Below are 17,502 nucleotides of genomic sequence, written 5' to 3'. Positions count from 1 at the left end.
TGCCCCTCTTCCTCCCCTCCTCTCTCGTCTTTCCCCAGGCAGGCTCTCCCTCGCTATTGCAAGTTTACCAGTGTTCAGAGGCATGTTCATGTGATGGATACACTGTATACACACCAGCCGGGTTGCTTTATCCATAGCAGTCTGGGTCCCATTTGGAATTAATTTCCTCCCGTTCTCATTTTGAATGAGGCAACCTCCTCCTCGGCATTTTGAAGATAAATATGCGTCCCGGCCCAAACTGTGAATTCAAACATAACCAGTACTGTACATTCAAAGACTAAATCCAATCCTGTGTATTGTATTACTTGTGGTTTGGAGTCGTTGTTTTTCTTTGAACACACCATCTTCTCATTTCTTAGCCACGGCCCCGTTGGTGGCCGTAGACCAGCAGCTTTGTATTTGGAATAAACGTAGACCTGCTGTATTTTGCCAAACCAAATGTTTTCTAGCCTGAAGGGGAAACACATTGTAGCAAGTAAATATGTCACTGCAATGTATCAAACTAGGGATTACAGACACAGCCAGAGCTGGTTCTCAATCACACAGTTTCAGTTGAATCAGCCCTGCATTTGTAGTCTTTAGAAATGACTGGCTTTTGGAAGATCGTCGTACGACATGGTCTCCGTTTGGTGCCGATGGATCTGTTTTCATATTTTACTTAATTCCGCCGTGGGGTTCCCCTACTTTGTGGCTTGGTCAGCCACAGCAAACCATTCAGTGACATCAGCTGTGTTGCATCATTGAACTGAGACAGGAAATAAAGTTGTTTAACAGATGATATTGAGAGGCGTCACACTATGTCACTGGGGTAATCAAACAAGTGGCAAATTGGAGATTGATTAAGTTTTAACTGCAATGAGCAATAAGCAGTAGAATTTAACTGAGTGATACATGCCCACAGCATGGTTAATCCTGAGATCCAGAACTGTTTCAGCCTACTTATAACACTCCGGAAAAAGTCCCCGCTGAGAAACTGGGCCACGAATGGAAAACCTATTTCACAACTTTTTTCCTCCACTCAAGTGCTTTTGAAGCCGCTTTACAATGCCAGGATTTCTTTTTTCTTGATACATCATGTGATCAAAGTGACTTAATAAAAGCACTGAGGGAAAACTGAACTAAACTGAAATACAGTTTACTGTTCAACCCAAAGAAATCTAGAGGTGGTTGATAAAAAAATGTATTAACCTTTTGGTTAGTTTGACATTTTTTTAGCCCATCATCAATACATTTGATTGAACACGTCCATTCATTCTGTGTATTTGTGAAACAATCATTGTTCTGAGAAGTGCTGCATGCAAAGTTGGTGATGTAACTAGCTAAATAATCTGTACAAATAAAAGTACCAAAGAGAAGATGGCTGCAATGAGACAAATCTGATTGTAATCCAAACTTTCTAATTAAGATTGGTTAGAAATCTTTGCGATGGTGGCTTTTTTGGTTTTCTCTTACTGCCTGTTGGGATGATAGGATGCAAATCAACAATGATTCTTCAAGCAACAGTCTGTAGAACAAATAGATGTACTGTTCATCCAAATCTGGATGCTGCTTGTACTGGAAGCCAGAAAAATCCAGGGTAAAACGGCTGGAACTACAGTTTGTTAGTTAGTTGCATTGTGGGTAATGAAAGATGAAGACCTCATGGAATAACTAGAATGGCACTCAGTAGAGCGTATACCTCCCCAAAGGACCAGCAGTACCCTTTGATTCCATCAAATTATTGAAGTTATACAGTACCTGTTTGTATTCAGCGCTGACTAGTAAATCAGCAAAGCCTGTCACCAATATTGTCATTGGTGTAAATGTTGACCCATAAGTAACAAGCAGTATGATAGACTGGTTGTATTCCAGATATGGACCTACTTTAAAACAAAGGGCTTCTTTTCAGGGAAAACAGGGCCACCCCACCTTTGCAACGCTTTTCCAAAGTGGTGGACCACCAGCTTCTGCCGGCTCCCACCAACTCCTGCTGACCCACATTTACACCTCATTGTGAGGTGAGAGAAATGCAGGAAACACCCAACCCAATCTCACTCTCCAGTTATTTTTTCAGTACAGCCGGCAAGCTGGCACATCCGCCAGTAACAGCACTCTGGTGAATGCACCTGTCCCGCAAAATTCACACTTGACACGCCAGCCTGAGGCAGGAAGGAGGCAAAGTAATTGAGGGGAAGTGAGGAATGGAGTTAAAAATGGGAGTTGTGTGAAAGTTTTTGTTTCATCGGAGGTAACACTAGCATGGGCGGTTCATGTATAAACAGCGAGGTGGAACACTTAGATGAGTATCGCAGAGGTTGGCAAGTTTTGAGCTTGGACAAGGCCTTGAGCCCTGCAGAGACAAGATGTTTGGAGAGATTGTATGTACAGAATGTGTGTGTTAGCCCATCTTAGTCTAGCTTGTCTCTTGTTTTTTTTGTTCATTCCCATTCTCTTACTTTCAATGTTGCCCAATGCTTTTGAAAGTATACTCGTATGTCAGTGTGTGCAGCGTAAAATGAGGCTTTTATGAAAAGATGGTGTTTGTTGACTGATCAGCTGACATCAGAATGTCTCCCAAACAATGAGGCTTTCAGTGGTGCTGCTGGACAGATGCCACTGCCTCAACCACTATACAGTGTATACTTTAGTTTGTTGTCACAGTATTCCTGCATAACCCAGATTTATACACACAGTGTGACTCAGAGTGTCCTGGTATGTCTAAATGTTTGTGTACGAATAGCCAACAACATGCGATTGATTTATCCCATTATATGCTTCATCTGAGCTTTTTACATACAAAGAGGGTGCACCAAAACTTGGACTAACAAAGTGCATCGATATTACTATGAAGTAAGGCATCTCTGTCTGTCTGTATGTTATTGGCATATCTCAACATTGCTTCATCAAATGGACTGAACACTCAGCAGGTTTGCTGCGGAGGACCCAAGGAGGCTCAGTGTTGAAACAGTGCAAATGAATGAAGCTTGGTTCGCATGTAGTCCCTCTCAAGTGGTCTCTTGGGAAAGCTGATGTAAACAAAATGGAGATTAGTGTGCTGCAGCAATTTGCTGTTGTAGCGCGTTGTGAAAAAAAAAAAGAAAAGAAAAACAGAAGGTTAGGTCTGAGTGCCTGACGGGATGTTTTGAATAGACGGTGCACTACTTTAAAATGAATGAAATAAACTGGCTACAACATACCATGAAAACGTAGCGTTATGTATAAATGCTGTTGCTACAAAATGTCCCTTCCTCCATTGGAGATCCAGTAAAAGCTGAAATATGTCAGTATTACTCCATGTTCTACTGTGTAGCTCTCCCAAGGTCATCCTGGGACAAAGTCGGGACGCGTTGGGTCAACCCTGTGGCTGACGGGTAGCTAGCGCCACAGCATTTAGCTTTTTCTGTGCTTTCATCTTCTCTTGCAGTCTGGCATCAATTTATAACTCATTGCCTGAGTTTGACCTCATGCTTAAGCTTTGAAGAATGTATGGGGGAAGGTAGGGGTGTGCACATGGGTATCTGTCCACATTTTGTCCCATCTGGCTTTTTATGCCTTTCTGTGTTACTGCAGGTTTCTAAAAGTTCGACAAGGATCATACAAAACGTTTGTGAGAAGTGCATATCCAAACAAGTCAAAAAATAGGTGCTGGACAGTGGCAAAAGTAAAGAATACTGAAACAGAGTCCGCACACCGTATATAGAATTACATTAACATTTATTACCTCCATGTGTGACATTTCAGGCACAAGCCATGTAGATGAGAGGGGTTTGGGTTTGAATATCCATATCTTGGATAGTGTTTATATTTTTGTATTTGACAAGGATCCTAGTCAACTTACTGCATACTGCTGGGAAACCTGCAAATTATACTGCAACAGCTAATACCAAAGGGTTCACTTTGGTTAATGCTCCTTGACGGGAGACAAGAATGAAAACACACATGCGTGAATAAATATGGGTGGCAGTAACTGGAAATGAGAGAAGCAGTTTTGACCAGCTGCAAAAATCTGTTCAGGAAAAGTGAAGGAGTAACACTCAACCCTTCGTCAAATAACTCTAGGTGACCTTGAGCGTGGCACTTAACCTCCAGTTGTACAAGTAGAGTGGCGAGCAGAGGCCAAAAGCAGAAGGCTGTGGTTGCACTTTGCAGCTCCCAGATGTGAATATGTAAACCTTTGTCGCAGGGCGGTGCTTGGAAAAGAGCGCAGGCACTCGGCAAAACCCTCCTCAGGATAAAAAAGCTTTAAGCAAAGGTCTTTCACTGATAATCCTCCTTATGGGAGAACTAAAGGACTAAACTGTACAGGAAGACAGTAATTGTGAAAGATATTGTTAGGTCAGTGTGTCATTCAAATATAAAGTTAGAGTTAAATGACTTAGTGTATTGTGGAGTTTCTAATTGAGCTTCTGCTCCACATCACACAAGCCCACAGTCAAATGTTAAACTTGTATTTGGTTTTTCCCCTTTGTTTATATAGACATTAGTTTGTATCTTTTTGACTTTTCGTCACAATTATTTAGTGATCTATTGGAATACAGTTGAGCCATGATCTGTGTAGATCCCCCTTACAGTTTGGCACCAGGTGATCTGTGAATTTAGCGGAAAATGTAACCATCATCTTGTGACACATATCATTACTTCCACGGTCACTTTTTAAGGTTGTAATTCCCTTAATTAATACAGATATCGAACAGATAAACTAACCAATCAGACAACATTGAGCACGACCCCTGAGAGGCGACTAAAGACAGAGAGAGGTGGGTGCATCAGAGCCGAGCCCTAACCCAAATCTTTTTTTTTTTTTTTGGCTGATCTGAAAAACAATCTGATCCATGACTGAATCCAAATGGTGAGTTTTGTGATCAGTTTGCAACCCTATAATCAGTCATCTTTAATCTTGATGAATCAAACAGGACATTGTCAGACCTTGGAAGTGCTCAAACTATCAGTCACCTAAAATTATTTCACACCAAAAAGAATTCACGTAACAGGGTGCAGCTTTAGTGATGCATTTGCACCCTTCTAGGTAAATTCTACTCTGTCATTTGCTGAAGTCAAGTTACCATATAAAACAGCATTTTGTGCGTCTGTCACCTCTTATTATTCTGATACTCACTGTCAAATAAATTAAAGACATATTGCCAGCTGCAACCATATGTGCTTGTTCATAGGGTAATTTGCCAAGAATCACTGGAAATGCAGTTTTCCTTTTCCAAAGGGAGTGGCTTTCCTGTGTCCACTCAGTTTACCCATTCCTGCGTCCCATTGGCACCACGGCAGAAACATTTATTCAGGTCCAGTCCTCCTACGCAGGGCAAAAACTGATACTTGGCATAAATGTTTGGATGTGAGTTTCAAGCCAGGGCCGAAGGAGCAGACAAAACCTCCCACTCAAAGTATCCAAACCAAGGTCAGGACTCCTTAACCGCTGCCTAATTATACATTATGACTGTGGAATTCTGACATTTCTGATATGCATCCATGCACATGACCTGTACATGCTGCTCTCCTCATGGTTGCAGCACCGTTTCCTGAAATGTATTTTTGTCAGGGAGGCACACCATTTCGACCATGACAGGACATAAAAACCCAATTGAATCTCTGAATGTCATTGTTTCAGGAGGGTTAAGAGTATGGAACGCAATGTGGATTCAGTGTTAATTGCATTTTTTCTATTTGATTGTGAATTCTTCCTACAAGTTAAGTTAATTGGAAATACATGAGGGAAAAACTGGTCTGTGGGCCTTGAGTTCCTTTGTTTTTTTTTTTTGTCTTTTTGGTGTGGGGTCATAATATCCTGTCATCCTCAGGACTGTCTTCAGGTTTTGGATAAGGTAAACTGATTTAGAAGATTGACCCGTGAGCCCCTACCCAGATACTCGATAGGATTCTGCCATAAGAAGATAGTGAGTTCCTGTTTTGGAGTCTTTGCAGCGTTAAAGCTGCTCAGAGCTGGACTGCAAAGTAACACAGACCTTAGATTGGTGGGGTTTGTGCAGTGTGTGTTTATGGTCAGCAGTGGGTATGTATTGTGACTGCAGTGAACTCCTGTCAGCTTAAGTGTGCCGCAGTGTAATTGATCTTCAGACCGCTTGTGTGATATGGCCAAGCTGTTGTTTTCGAGGGGAATGAGTGGTGTGTTGTTCAAATGTGTGTCTGTATGCAAGTGTGTTCGCATGCAGCGCTTGAAAACACACTCTCCTGACCCCGGGCGCCTCTAAGCTTTGAGTCACCGCATAGCAGAGCAATGGGATCACAATCTCTGGAGTGAAATGTAATGTATTCTGCTGCGCTCAGGGAAAAATGCTTACCCAAACAGTCAGCCTCTGCTTGATTATTAATGATATTGTTGCCTAAAAATTCCCTGGAAAGGAAGTCATTGTGATGCGAGATATGAAGCTGCACACCTCATTTCAACAGTCGCCAGCAATGCAAACAAGTCTGTTTTCACATCCACCTCTCAACTCTGATATTTTGCCTTATTGTTTGACCATCGAGGCTGAGTGCTTTTGTTCTTTTTGCCTCTCTGCCTTTCTTTCCTTCTGCCTTCCTCTCCAGGGGATATTTTTTTTTTTTTTCCTTTCTGGAGCTGGGGTAGGGAGGAGAACGCTGGCTGCGCCGGAGTTTAGCAGGGCAGCGTATCCCTGCCAAGAAATGAGTTCACCCAACCGCTGTTTCCCCCAAAGGAGATGTGATAAGGTTTCTGCTAGAGGCCTGACAGAAAAAAGAGAAACGGGCATGATGAAGAGAAGGATTACGGAGGGGAGGGGATGTATTTACTGACACAAAAGACAAAAGCATAAGAAACTATGCATGGTGAACAAAGAATGCCTTGGGTGACACATTTTGTTTGGTTAATTATGCAGTTTTTAAATGCTTTTAAAAGTGAAGAATGGGTTCTAAGTAACTTGTTCAGGTGGATCTTTTTTAAGCACCAATGAAAGAGAGCAGATAAAGAGGGAGGAAAGGAAGACTATGACATCTGGTGTAAGAAAGAATATAAATGGGAAAGCTGAAGAGAGCAGAACGAGAAAAAGCCAGGTCACGGAGTTTTAAACCTTCGTAATGGACTCTTGGATAGATAATGTCTTAGGTCTGGTGTCTATCAGCATTTCGCTTTCATCCACAGAAAATAGTCTTTTTTAAGGGCTTGACTCCAACTTATCACTAAACGGCGAAGAGTTGGCTCGGATATTAACAAATGACCCAGTGCGTCATGTTTTCAGTGATCAGCAGATCAACGATTCACATCAGATTGTACTCACTAATAGAAACCAGCCACCCTAGATATGCCTGGTTTCTTTCATCAGCATCAATGCATCGTTCCCCAAAATACTGAATGCCTGTCAATGTTAAAGAAAGTGATAAGAAATTCCCGGATCTGTCTCTTTATCTGAATCAACAGCAGAAGTTAATGGGGTCTCTTTCTGGGTCGAGGCCCATTCTTCAACCTGGTTTCACAGAAATCTGTTTTTGTATAATCCTGCTGAAACACCAACTAACCATCCAATAGAAAGACATGAACACATGACATTCATGGTATGTGCCAAGAAGAAAATAACTCTACATGTCTAGTTCATCCTTCAGTCTCATAGATTAGCCTTTCTCTCTGTCCTGTTTTTATTCTGATATGACGGTTCAAACTAAATTCAGTTCTCTTTTATTACTGTTGCCATAATTATGGCAGAATGACTGTACTGCTGGACTGTCCACTGTCACAGCACAGTGACACAGACTTTCTGCACTTTGAAGAAGTTAGCCATTGAGGCTGAGCGTCAGCCAAAATCGTTTTATGAATGTTCCACGTTGCTACGGCTATGGGTGCTGACACCGCTGCAGAGCCGACGCCTGATTGGGTCAGCTGTAGCTAATGGCCCATAGCACATAGGGTTTCATAACAGTTATGGAGTTTCTCCCCATTATAACCAGCGGAAAATTGGTGCTGCCACCAGTAAATAAAATAGAAAGAGAAAATCAAAGGGATTTTCCGTAAGAGGAAAAAATTCTGCAGCCCTCGCAGCTTGGTCATGGTCTTTGTAAAAGGGCTTTCAGTGTGTGGCCTTATAAGGTTTTTACAGTTTGACAACATTTCATGCACTTCGAGGTTGTTTGGTACTGCCCTGTACTTATAAGAACGAGGCTCCAGATGACACGTTGCTTTTAACGGCCCATGCCACACTGCTTCAATGAGTTTTGAAATCAGTTTTTATCAGGGCGTAAACATTGCTAATCAGCTAAAGCTAGGAAAAACACGTTAAGCAAGGTTGAAAAAATCACTCACTCGCTCACTCAATTCACATTTCATTGTTTAAGAAAAGCACGACTTGAAAACTATATGACTCCTGGTTGTACAGCGGTGAAATGCTGGGCTCAGCACATAGAAACACATTTCCAATTCTCTGCCAGTTTATCAGATCTGATGTTTATAGCCCCACTTGTGTTGTTTTTAAAGAGCTGAACGTCAGAGTAACAGTGCACAGCGCTGGCCAAGATGAATCACGTCAGGCTGTGCAGTCGATCCACCCTCTCACAACTGGATTTGTTGGACTATGTGGTGCCAGAAAGAACGTGTCTCATTTCTTTCCATCTTCTCTCCCCTCCCGAGTCCTATCATGAGCTCTGCAGTATGGAATATCATAAATCCATCCATTCTAATTCATTGTGCAATGACATCAGCACCTCTGATAAACGTCTCTATGAATCTTTTAATTTCTTTTCTCTCAGCTTTGCTTCTTGTAAGGGTTATCAAATTACCCTTAAATTCTGTTCCAGTTATCGTTAAATGGCCATAACAAGGCTTCAGGTTAAGTTTCTATATCCGGCAACTCTTTTCGGCCACCCACTTGTTTTTCTCTGGTTCAGACTCCTTATCGTCTTCTCTTCCTCACAAGCATTTTCTGTTTCTCCTCTTTTTACAGTGAAAATTCTGCTAATGTCTATGCACACTTGAGTGAACTGTTCAAACTGGCAGGAAGTGAACTGTAATCCCTGAAATGCGTGAAAGTGTCATATAAAACCTAGTGATGGAAATAGAGGAGAAGCCAGCTGTCAGTCACTTCGTAATCTTAACTCCTCAATAATCAATGGAAACTTCTCTCTGCAGCCTCCAAACAACGGCCCTCCTCCACTGCCCAGTTCTTCGCTACCGGAAGGCTACTACGAGGAAGCGGTTCCTTTAAGTCCTGGAAAGGCTCCTGAATACATCACCTCCAGTGAGTGACAGACTGATTTACTGTTCAGTGACATGCTGCACTACATACAGTACATGCAGTGGTAAAGGAGAGTAAATTGTTGCACCCCAGCAGCTCAGTCGGTAGAGCATGTGCCACGGTGGCCCAGGGTTCGAATCCGACATGTGGCCCTTTGCTGCAAGAGTAAATAATCAGGGTTTTTTTTGTTTATTTTTGTTTTTGCTATTTCAAATGTTCATGTTTACATCTCCACCTTCCCCTCAGACTATGACTCGGACGCCATGAGCAGCTCCTATGAGTCGTACGATGAGGAAGAGGAGGATGGGAAGGGCCAGAAGATGCGTCACCAGTGGCCCTCTGAAGAGGCCTCCATGGACCTGGTGAAGGACGCTCGGATCTGCGCATTCCTGCTGCGCAAGAAGCGCTTCGGCCAGTGGACCAAACTCCTCTGTGTCATCAAGGACAACAAGCTGCTGGTGAGGGACACTACTGTGTATGCGTTCATGTGTGCAGATACTAATATAACACTTCTCAGCCCAACGATGATTATTACAACATTACTGCAAGATCATTTGTAGTACCTCCAGTTTAAAAGTGCCCCTGTTCTCTCCCTCCAGTGTTACAAATCCTCCAAAGACCACACCCCCCAGATGGAACTAACCCTGTCAGGCTGCAGCATCACTCACATCCCCAAAGACGGCAAGAAGAAGAAGCACGAGCTGAAGATCGTCCACCAGGGGGCGGACGCCCTGGTGCTGGCCGTGCAAAGCAAAGAACAGGCCGAGGAGTGGCTTAAGGTAACACGATGAACCCCAAAGCCACTGTTACAAACTTGACATATTTCCACAATGTTGCATTCATGATGAAAAGAGCAGTTGGAGCATAGCTGTGGTTCCATGCTTGCAAGATAAAACTCAGCTAGCTGACCGAGAGAGTTCCCTGGTGTACTTGGAAACGGCAGTTGACACAACTATCCAATTCCTTCATAAAACTGCTCACAACAATCTCCGCGGATAATCTTGAGGGTCATGATTCCTGGAAAGAGACATTGATGTTGAGCTTTTTGAATATTTTTTCTCGACAGCTCACACCAAAATAATCGAGATTGGCCTGAAAGTGTTAAATTCTGATGCACCATAACTTTCACCTCACTGCTTGTATTAATAGTGTAGTGCTCAGTATAAGGATAATTTGGCTTTTGTTCTTCAAGATGGACACTTTTCCTGCTATTGTATGAGCAGTTTGTTATGAACAGGTGGTGGTTCCACTCTGATGTTTGGTTTGTAGTCCTCTGATCCCTCGTCTCTCTGTCTCTCACACATTCCTTCTCGGACTCTGTCATCCCCCTGTCTTCTCTTTCGCCCTCTGATCTCGCCGTCTGGCCGCTCGACAAAGTCTGCAAAACAAACCCACCCTGCAGACATCAAATAGGCTCCGGTACTTTCTGCTTTTCAACCCCTGCGTACGTTTGTTGTTAGTGCACTGCCAGCACCTCCGGGCTCTTTTCTATTTCAATCGCAGGAGGAAAGACGTGTCTCATCTGGTCTTTGGATTTGAAAGAAACCTCCTCACCTCTGGTCTCTTTTCCTCTCAGGAGAATCTCCTGGAAACCCCTTATTTGTGCTTGACAACACATTGTGCACTATTTTAAGATCCCTACATGTCCGTTTCTGTGATGGTATTTTTGTAATCATTTTTGCCTGCTAGGCTCTGCCAATTAAATTCCCGCTTGCTACGGTTTTACCAACAGGCTTTTTCATTACTCACCGAAGAGTGGAGCAAGTTTGCCTGTCTGACCATTGATGGAAACACCAGTTCTAATTATTTGCAGTGTTTCTTTTTCTTGAAGCCTCAACTATTGCATGTTTATTGCTGTCAGGAAACAAAGATCAAAACAGATTTCGTGTGTTTCTTCTTGATTCAGTTACCCGTCTGTGAGGCAATTAATCGTTGTTTATTGTTTCCCGAGGCAGGTAACCTCGTTGGGGCTGAGGTATCTGCAGGCGGTCGCAGCCAGACCTGTGAAAATACACAAATCTCTGCACCACCCAAACTTTGCTAACGACTAAGTGTTGCTTGGGGAGACTGTTTCTCTCTGCATATTTAGTCAGGTGCCTGAGTTTTGGAAACATATTGAACTGATAACGCTGTGGCTGCAATCAGCAGTCATCGCATCCAGTTGGCCGTGGTTCTGCGTTTACACCCTTCTTCGCAAAAAAATGGATTTTAAGTCCATGTGCTGTATTCACGTCATTAGCTGCAGGGTTCGACTCCCTCGCCTGATCGGTGCTCCCTCCAGCCTCAGGGTGTGTAGAAGCGGCGTCCAGCCAGAAAGATTAGCTTGTCTTTCTGTCTGTGTTCGGGTATTGTGTTGCTAGGACCACTGGGTATTTAGCAGTCACTCATTTATTTATTAATCCCCCCCACTTTTTCTTTTGTCTCTTGACCTCTTTTTCTCCTGCTTTCCTATTTTTGTCCACCTCTCTGAAATTCTTCTTTAACCCTAAGACATAAAACTTCAATAACAGTAATTTTTGCATTTGAAATCACCGATTTGTATTATGGAAATAAAGATTTCTTATGACATTTCCCACCCTCGTTGAACAAGCCGGCCAGAAGTGTGTCCTACTGACAAAAATGTAGGGATATAAAATTGTATTGAGCAAATGCAGATGAGGGACAGAAAGAAGCGGAGAAGAAAAGGAAGAGAAGAGGGAGCGATGTGAGATGAGGAACAAAGAGAACTAAGAAGGAGAGAGAAAGTAATAAATGCACAAGAAGAAGAAATGCTGAAGGGAAAGTAAGGAGTACCCGTGGGTTTCCAAAGTCTGCTAGTTACAGTAATGATTCTCCCAGACGTTGTCTGCTAACGATGTGTTTATGGAACACACATGTCCATATTGTGTCCTTACTTCATTCTCCTAAACCTTTCCAGTCCTTTTTTTTTAAAAAAAAATAAATGCATTTATCCCTCTTTGCCCCCTTTCTGTCTTCTTTTGCCTCACCCTCCTTTTGGCTCCTGCTACAGAATGGCCTGATTCTCTCTAACTGATGTAATATCTTGTCCCTAACTTTTCTCCAACTCTTCTTTTGTGTGGTTTCTGCACTAACTTTGGGGGAAAGTAAGTTGTACGTTTACTGTATTCACTGCTTATCTGCTTTAAGTGTGCTTTCAAACGCTACCTATACAGTCAAACCGCTGGTGCATTACTGCTGTAAATTGTTCAACAGTGCATGGCCTTCCTGTCTATGTCACCAATATCATATTTATTTATTTAATGTTCATTGTTATATGGGCAGGTACACCAGTCAGCCACAACATTAAAACCACTGATAGGTGGTTTAACATCTATTTATTTCATGACTGTTGGTAATCTTCAGTCCTTATATTTATGTGGATGCCACTTGAAATGTATCACTGTTGCACACAATGTACTCCCCTTCATGGAAACTGCAATACGGCATATGGCCTATATATAATATTGCGCTATTTTTAGGCCATATAGCGACACACATTATAAATCTCGATATTTAGAAATCTCCTGTATTTCACTTTATAAATGTTAAAATTAACCCCTGATGCATTAGATGACACCAGTATGATGATTAGATTAGTCCCTTTAGTTTGTTTTGTTGTGCTCTAAGTGGCAACCACATGAATGCCAGGGCCCAGAGTTTAACAGTAAAACATTTACTTTCAAAGATGATCGGTGTTATTCACATCACCTGTAAGTGGTGGAAGGAAGTACATGCAGCTCAACACAAATAATGCATTAAAATCAAACACCTTACACCTTTGAATTGGCCAAAAATAACTTGATGACAAACACCAGATGAGTTGTGACTATATCTGTGTTCCCTCCTCAAATCCTTTTAAACTTTAGCATTTAACTTTTAACAATACAGTCACACATATTGATCCTCTGTCCGAGTGAAAATATATAAAAGGGGACTCTGCAGATTCCCCATTACTTAGACAGCAACCGTGAGAGACATCACCATGTAACCACTGTGGACTGTGGAAGCCTGATTATTCAGGGTAATGGATGTTTCTATTTTTTTGGCGGGGGGGAACATGATTGGCTTGGGTCCCTGTCTGTTGGTAGTGCTCCCTCAATTGCGAAATGTCTTTGAAAAGGCAGTGGAATCAGTGTTAATTTCCAGGGACAGGACACCCTGATGCCTTAGAAATTAATGCTCCAGCCACAAACCAGAACATTTCAGATTTGCATCTGGCTGAGGACATTTTTTACATGGCATTCCCCATCTCAGTCCCCCCTTAATGTTCATCATCCTCATCTGGACTGTTGGCTAACTAATAAAGGAATGAAATGCCCCAAAATACAATAATAAAAATCCAACAATACCCATTCATCCCCAAAAGAAAGACAATAGCTAAAGACATCAAATCATCAGTTTGATTTTCCTTTGAAAATGATAATAAATAGTGCAGCTATTCTTTAGCATTCTGCTGCACAAACCACATAAACATGTGCCCAAAATTCACAAGGAATGGAACAAATAAAGACAAAATTACAATAATTTCAAAAGGACCCTCAGCTTTCATGCATCAGTGGTGTGTGGGGAGTGCAGCCAAAGGCAAATGGTTTGAGCATAGAACATGGAGCCTGAATTTTGATAATTTCCATAAAAATGATGGTGACCTTCAGGGAACAAGTTACTGTTCCATGCTGTCACATGAGAGAAGTTCTCAGTATTGGTTGATTATAAAGACTGAATCAGAATGTTTTGATGTTTTGCCAAACATAAGTGAATAAAGGCATAAAATGCTTTTTCAACTACACAGCTTTGCCGTAACCTAATACGTAAAGCTTAACAATGTTCACTTTGATTTGATATGGTACAAAAACAATCAGTGTAAGCTGGATTCAAGTTCATTGATAGCATGCAAGATGAGAAATTTGCCGTCCAGGGATGTGAATATGTATAAAGACCATTTCAATGACTGAAGCATACAGTAGCAACTTGTCAATCACCAGCCTATTCCTTTATTGAAAACATTTCATCACCCAAAGCTACCGCACGCTACCACTACCTACGTTTGATTTGTAGTACATCATCAGACCAACGTAACACCCCAGCCTGGCAACAATGCTCACCATTGGAAGATAGACATGATGTTGCTGCCTGCCCCACTCTGCGGCCTCTGAGCTGCTCTTTGAGCCAAACCCATGGAGCCACAGTCTGTCATTTCCCCCGCAAAACCCAATTATGCTCTCTCCAAGCCAAAACCAATGACCTGAGGAGTTCTGCACATCCAGAGATGGTTCAGGATGCTTGTGGAGAAGACGTGGGGGGGGGGGGGTGCAGTCAGAGGGCATTATCCATCCTGCGCACACAGTGATTCGAAATGAATTCTCGTTTTCAACTGCCCATCACTCATCTACACACACCCCTGTCACCACCACATGCCTAGGATTGCAAGATCTGAGGGTGGGCTGCCAGGTCTGAAGTCCAACACGGTCACGGTAATGCAAACTGGCGCCCCATCCAGAGCCCTGCAGATCTCATTCACCCCTGCTGGACCTTATTGCATAATAATTCCAAGGACGTAGTAAAACTGTGTGGTGTCTAATATGTGTAGCAGACGACCCCACCGCTACACCAACTCCTACCACACATGCATGCACGCTCTCTACCCCCTGTAGTTTCTCCCCTGCATGGGCTGTATTGCCTTATGATCCCGTGGCTGCCTTTCAGTAGCATGATGGGATACGAGAGAGGAGGGAGTTCACCGTACATGTGGCCCGCATTACCCTAGGCATGCTTTCTAGGCGAAAGGAATGAGCTGTTTAATTATGTGGCAATGGTGTGAGGAAATTTTTTTTAAAAAGGGATCCACCCATGTGTTATGATCACGGTTAGGACCTAACATTCCACCGGCCCAGTCCGACATGGCACATTATGGATTGGACCCCCTTGACGGTGGTTGGAATGTGTGTTAGTGTGGACTTTCCCTTTGTTTAATGTGAACTGCAGCCTCATTAGCTAATGCTTTATTTCCTGATGTTTTTTTTCCAGGTGATGAGAGAGGTGTGTGTTAATGGGAGTGTAGACTTCGATGGAGCCGGATCTGGATCACCAGTGCACAAAAACGAACTGGAAAAGGTAAACACGTGCACCTCAGATGGAATCGCCATAGTTTTTCTCCCCAAATTGATTAAATAGGTATTTTAAGCTTAAAAACTAAAAAGTTAACAAACAAAACTTTTTTTTTGGAGCAATAATTTGAGCGAAAGTAATTACGCTACACCTGTGGATTTACTTATTCGGTCTCCTCCCTTTTTATTAGCATCATCTGAGAAAAATGTGTCAATCCGAGCTTGTGCTGCAAGAAAATCCTCATAGGATAGCTGACTGAAGTTCATTGAAAAAAAATTTTCTGTAAAGACTTCTCTTGTGATCAAATACATTGATATGAAGCTCAGTTCTGACGCTGTTCTGTCAATAATTCCTAACCCAGATCAGGTCAGCCCCACTTCCTTTTTAAGCACCATGTCTTCTGGTCTTATCCCAGATACAGAACATTTAGTTGATTGTTTAGATGCAGAGAATGGTGAAGTGGGTTTTTCACCATCATAAATGTAAGTCCGATATTCACCCTGTCTTAGCTCTGTCTTTTGGCCTGCACCAACTTGAGAAACATCCGTTTCTTTAACTGCTAAATACTTCACTATGTTTACCAACTAATCACTGTCTTTGTCTGCCTGCTGAGTCCTGTAAAATAGCGTACAGTGAGCTTAAAACCAAAATGATGAGCTGAAAGACACCAAAATGCGCAAAAGCGTTGTAGTTGGAAGAGTTGGAATAACAGAGCTGGTGATATTTCTCGGTGGGTTTATCACTAATGAGTGACACCTTTCACGTTAAACGTAGCCATTTGATCAATTGTTAATATGAAAATACCTCAACTCACAAATGTCGGAGCAGAACCCAAAATAGATCCAATAAGCGATTAAAAAGAATAGATTTGATAAGCGGAAGTGATGCTAGTTTCATAACCCTACCCAATTTTGTCCTTTGAGATAAGATAAGATGTACCTTTATTGATCGACCGTAGGAGAAATTATATTTTCACCGCAGCAACATGGTAGAAACAGTGTGCAAACAATACAAGTAAGAGGAATGTAAAACAGAGGAAAATAAAAACATGCTCAAGTGAATAGATACAGTACAGTAGAATAGAAATGCCGTATACACTAGGTGGATCTGTGGGCATGTTCCTGTACAACGTTCATGTACACGTGCAATGTGCAAAGAAATTCCCGAGACGAAAGTAGAGAGTGGACACTCGTACTCATACTCAGTTTGTATATGCAAGTGCAGTATCTGTCATTTACTATATCTGGTGTATGATATGAGTGTTTAGTGGGTTGGGAGGCACTGGGTGCCGAGGTGAGGTGCAGTCTGATGGCTAGCCCCCCCGAGCACTTTGTGGCACGTGGCTGGAAGGTTCTGTGGCTGAATGCGCTCCTGAGCTACCTCAGTTCAGCATTATTCCTCACGGGTAAAGTATTGTCAATTCATGTGAATAGAGGCAATAGAGGTTTATCTCCCTCATATGCCATTTATGGCTAGATAGGACCTAATTGTCCTGGGCTGACCTTGCTGCAGTGGGCAAACACTTGCAAATATACCTCCGATCCATAAGGGCCTCTCCTCTTGGCATATTCAGAAACAATCACACTGGGTAGTAAATGTTTTTTTTTTTGCCACCCTTAATTCCATTTGGCAATGAAGGTAGCATGGCAGCTGAAGTGAAAACACTCACTTACTGGTTTTCATTTGGGAAAAGCAGGTATAATCGCAGTTAACGCTGCATTTTACTGAACCCAGCGCATATGTGTGTGCTTGTATATATCCGTGTGTGTGTGTGTGTGTGTGTGTGTGTGTGTGTGTGTGTGTGTGTGTAGTGGTGGAAAATGAGCTACATCAGAGGCTCTTTTAATGACAAACCGCTCCCAGCTTGGCACAGCAGACACAAGCTCAGCCTAATTCATCTATAACATGTTGCAGATGCTCTTTAGGGTTTTAGTTTGTTTGTTTTTTTTTTACAATGTACGATACAATAAGACAGCTGTGTTTGTGCATTAACGTCTTTGTCAACGTTCCTTTTTTTAAGGAAAGTACAGTTTTGTTCACATGTGCCTTCCTGAGCATCCTTTTTCTTCCTCTTTGTACGTCTTCCTGCCTGGCCAGAAGGCATCATGTGACAGGCCGAGCTCCGACGGTGAGGCGCCTCATGAGAACGGACACAGCGACTGCAAGGACCAAGGTAAGAATCCACAGCAGCAAGAAATCTGTCGCTAAA

The 17,502-nt window shown here is 42.5% G+C and overlaps 1 protein-coding gene across 5 annotated transcripts in view; it reads left to right on the top strand.

The window, feature by feature from the left end:
• Nucleotides 1-17,502, top strand: part of afap1 (actin filament associated protein 1) — an 87,491-nt gene that overhangs the window by 53,109 nt on the left and 16,880 nt on the right. For 3 of the 5 annotated variants that reach the window (XM_037112896.1, XM_037112897.1, XM_037112894.1), the window contains exons 4-8: nt 9,083-9,191; nt 9,435-9,646; nt 9,788-9,967; nt 15,213-15,299; nt 17,391-17,466. In XM_037112896.1, the coding sequence (XP_036968791.1) occupies nt 9,083-9,191; nt 9,435-9,646; nt 9,788-9,967; nt 15,213-15,299; nt 17,391-17,466 (664 nt within the window). The remainder of the gene's footprint in view (nt 1-9,082; nt 9,192-9,434; nt 9,647-9,787; nt 9,968-15,212; nt 15,300-17,390; nt 17,467-17,502) is intronic. The other 2 variants (XM_037112898.1, XM_037112895.1) reach the window with 1 other exon arrangement.

This window comes from Acanthopagrus latus, chromosome 10 (assembly GCF_904848185.1).
Source record: "Acanthopagrus latus isolate v.2019 chromosome 10, fAcaLat1.1, whole genome shotgun sequence".
Taxonomy (NCBI): Eukaryota; Metazoa; Chordata; class Actinopteri; order Spariformes; family Sparidae; genus Acanthopagrus; species Acanthopagrus latus.
Note: the sequence above shows the minus strand (reverse complement) of the source record. Positions and strands in the feature narration are given on the sequence as shown.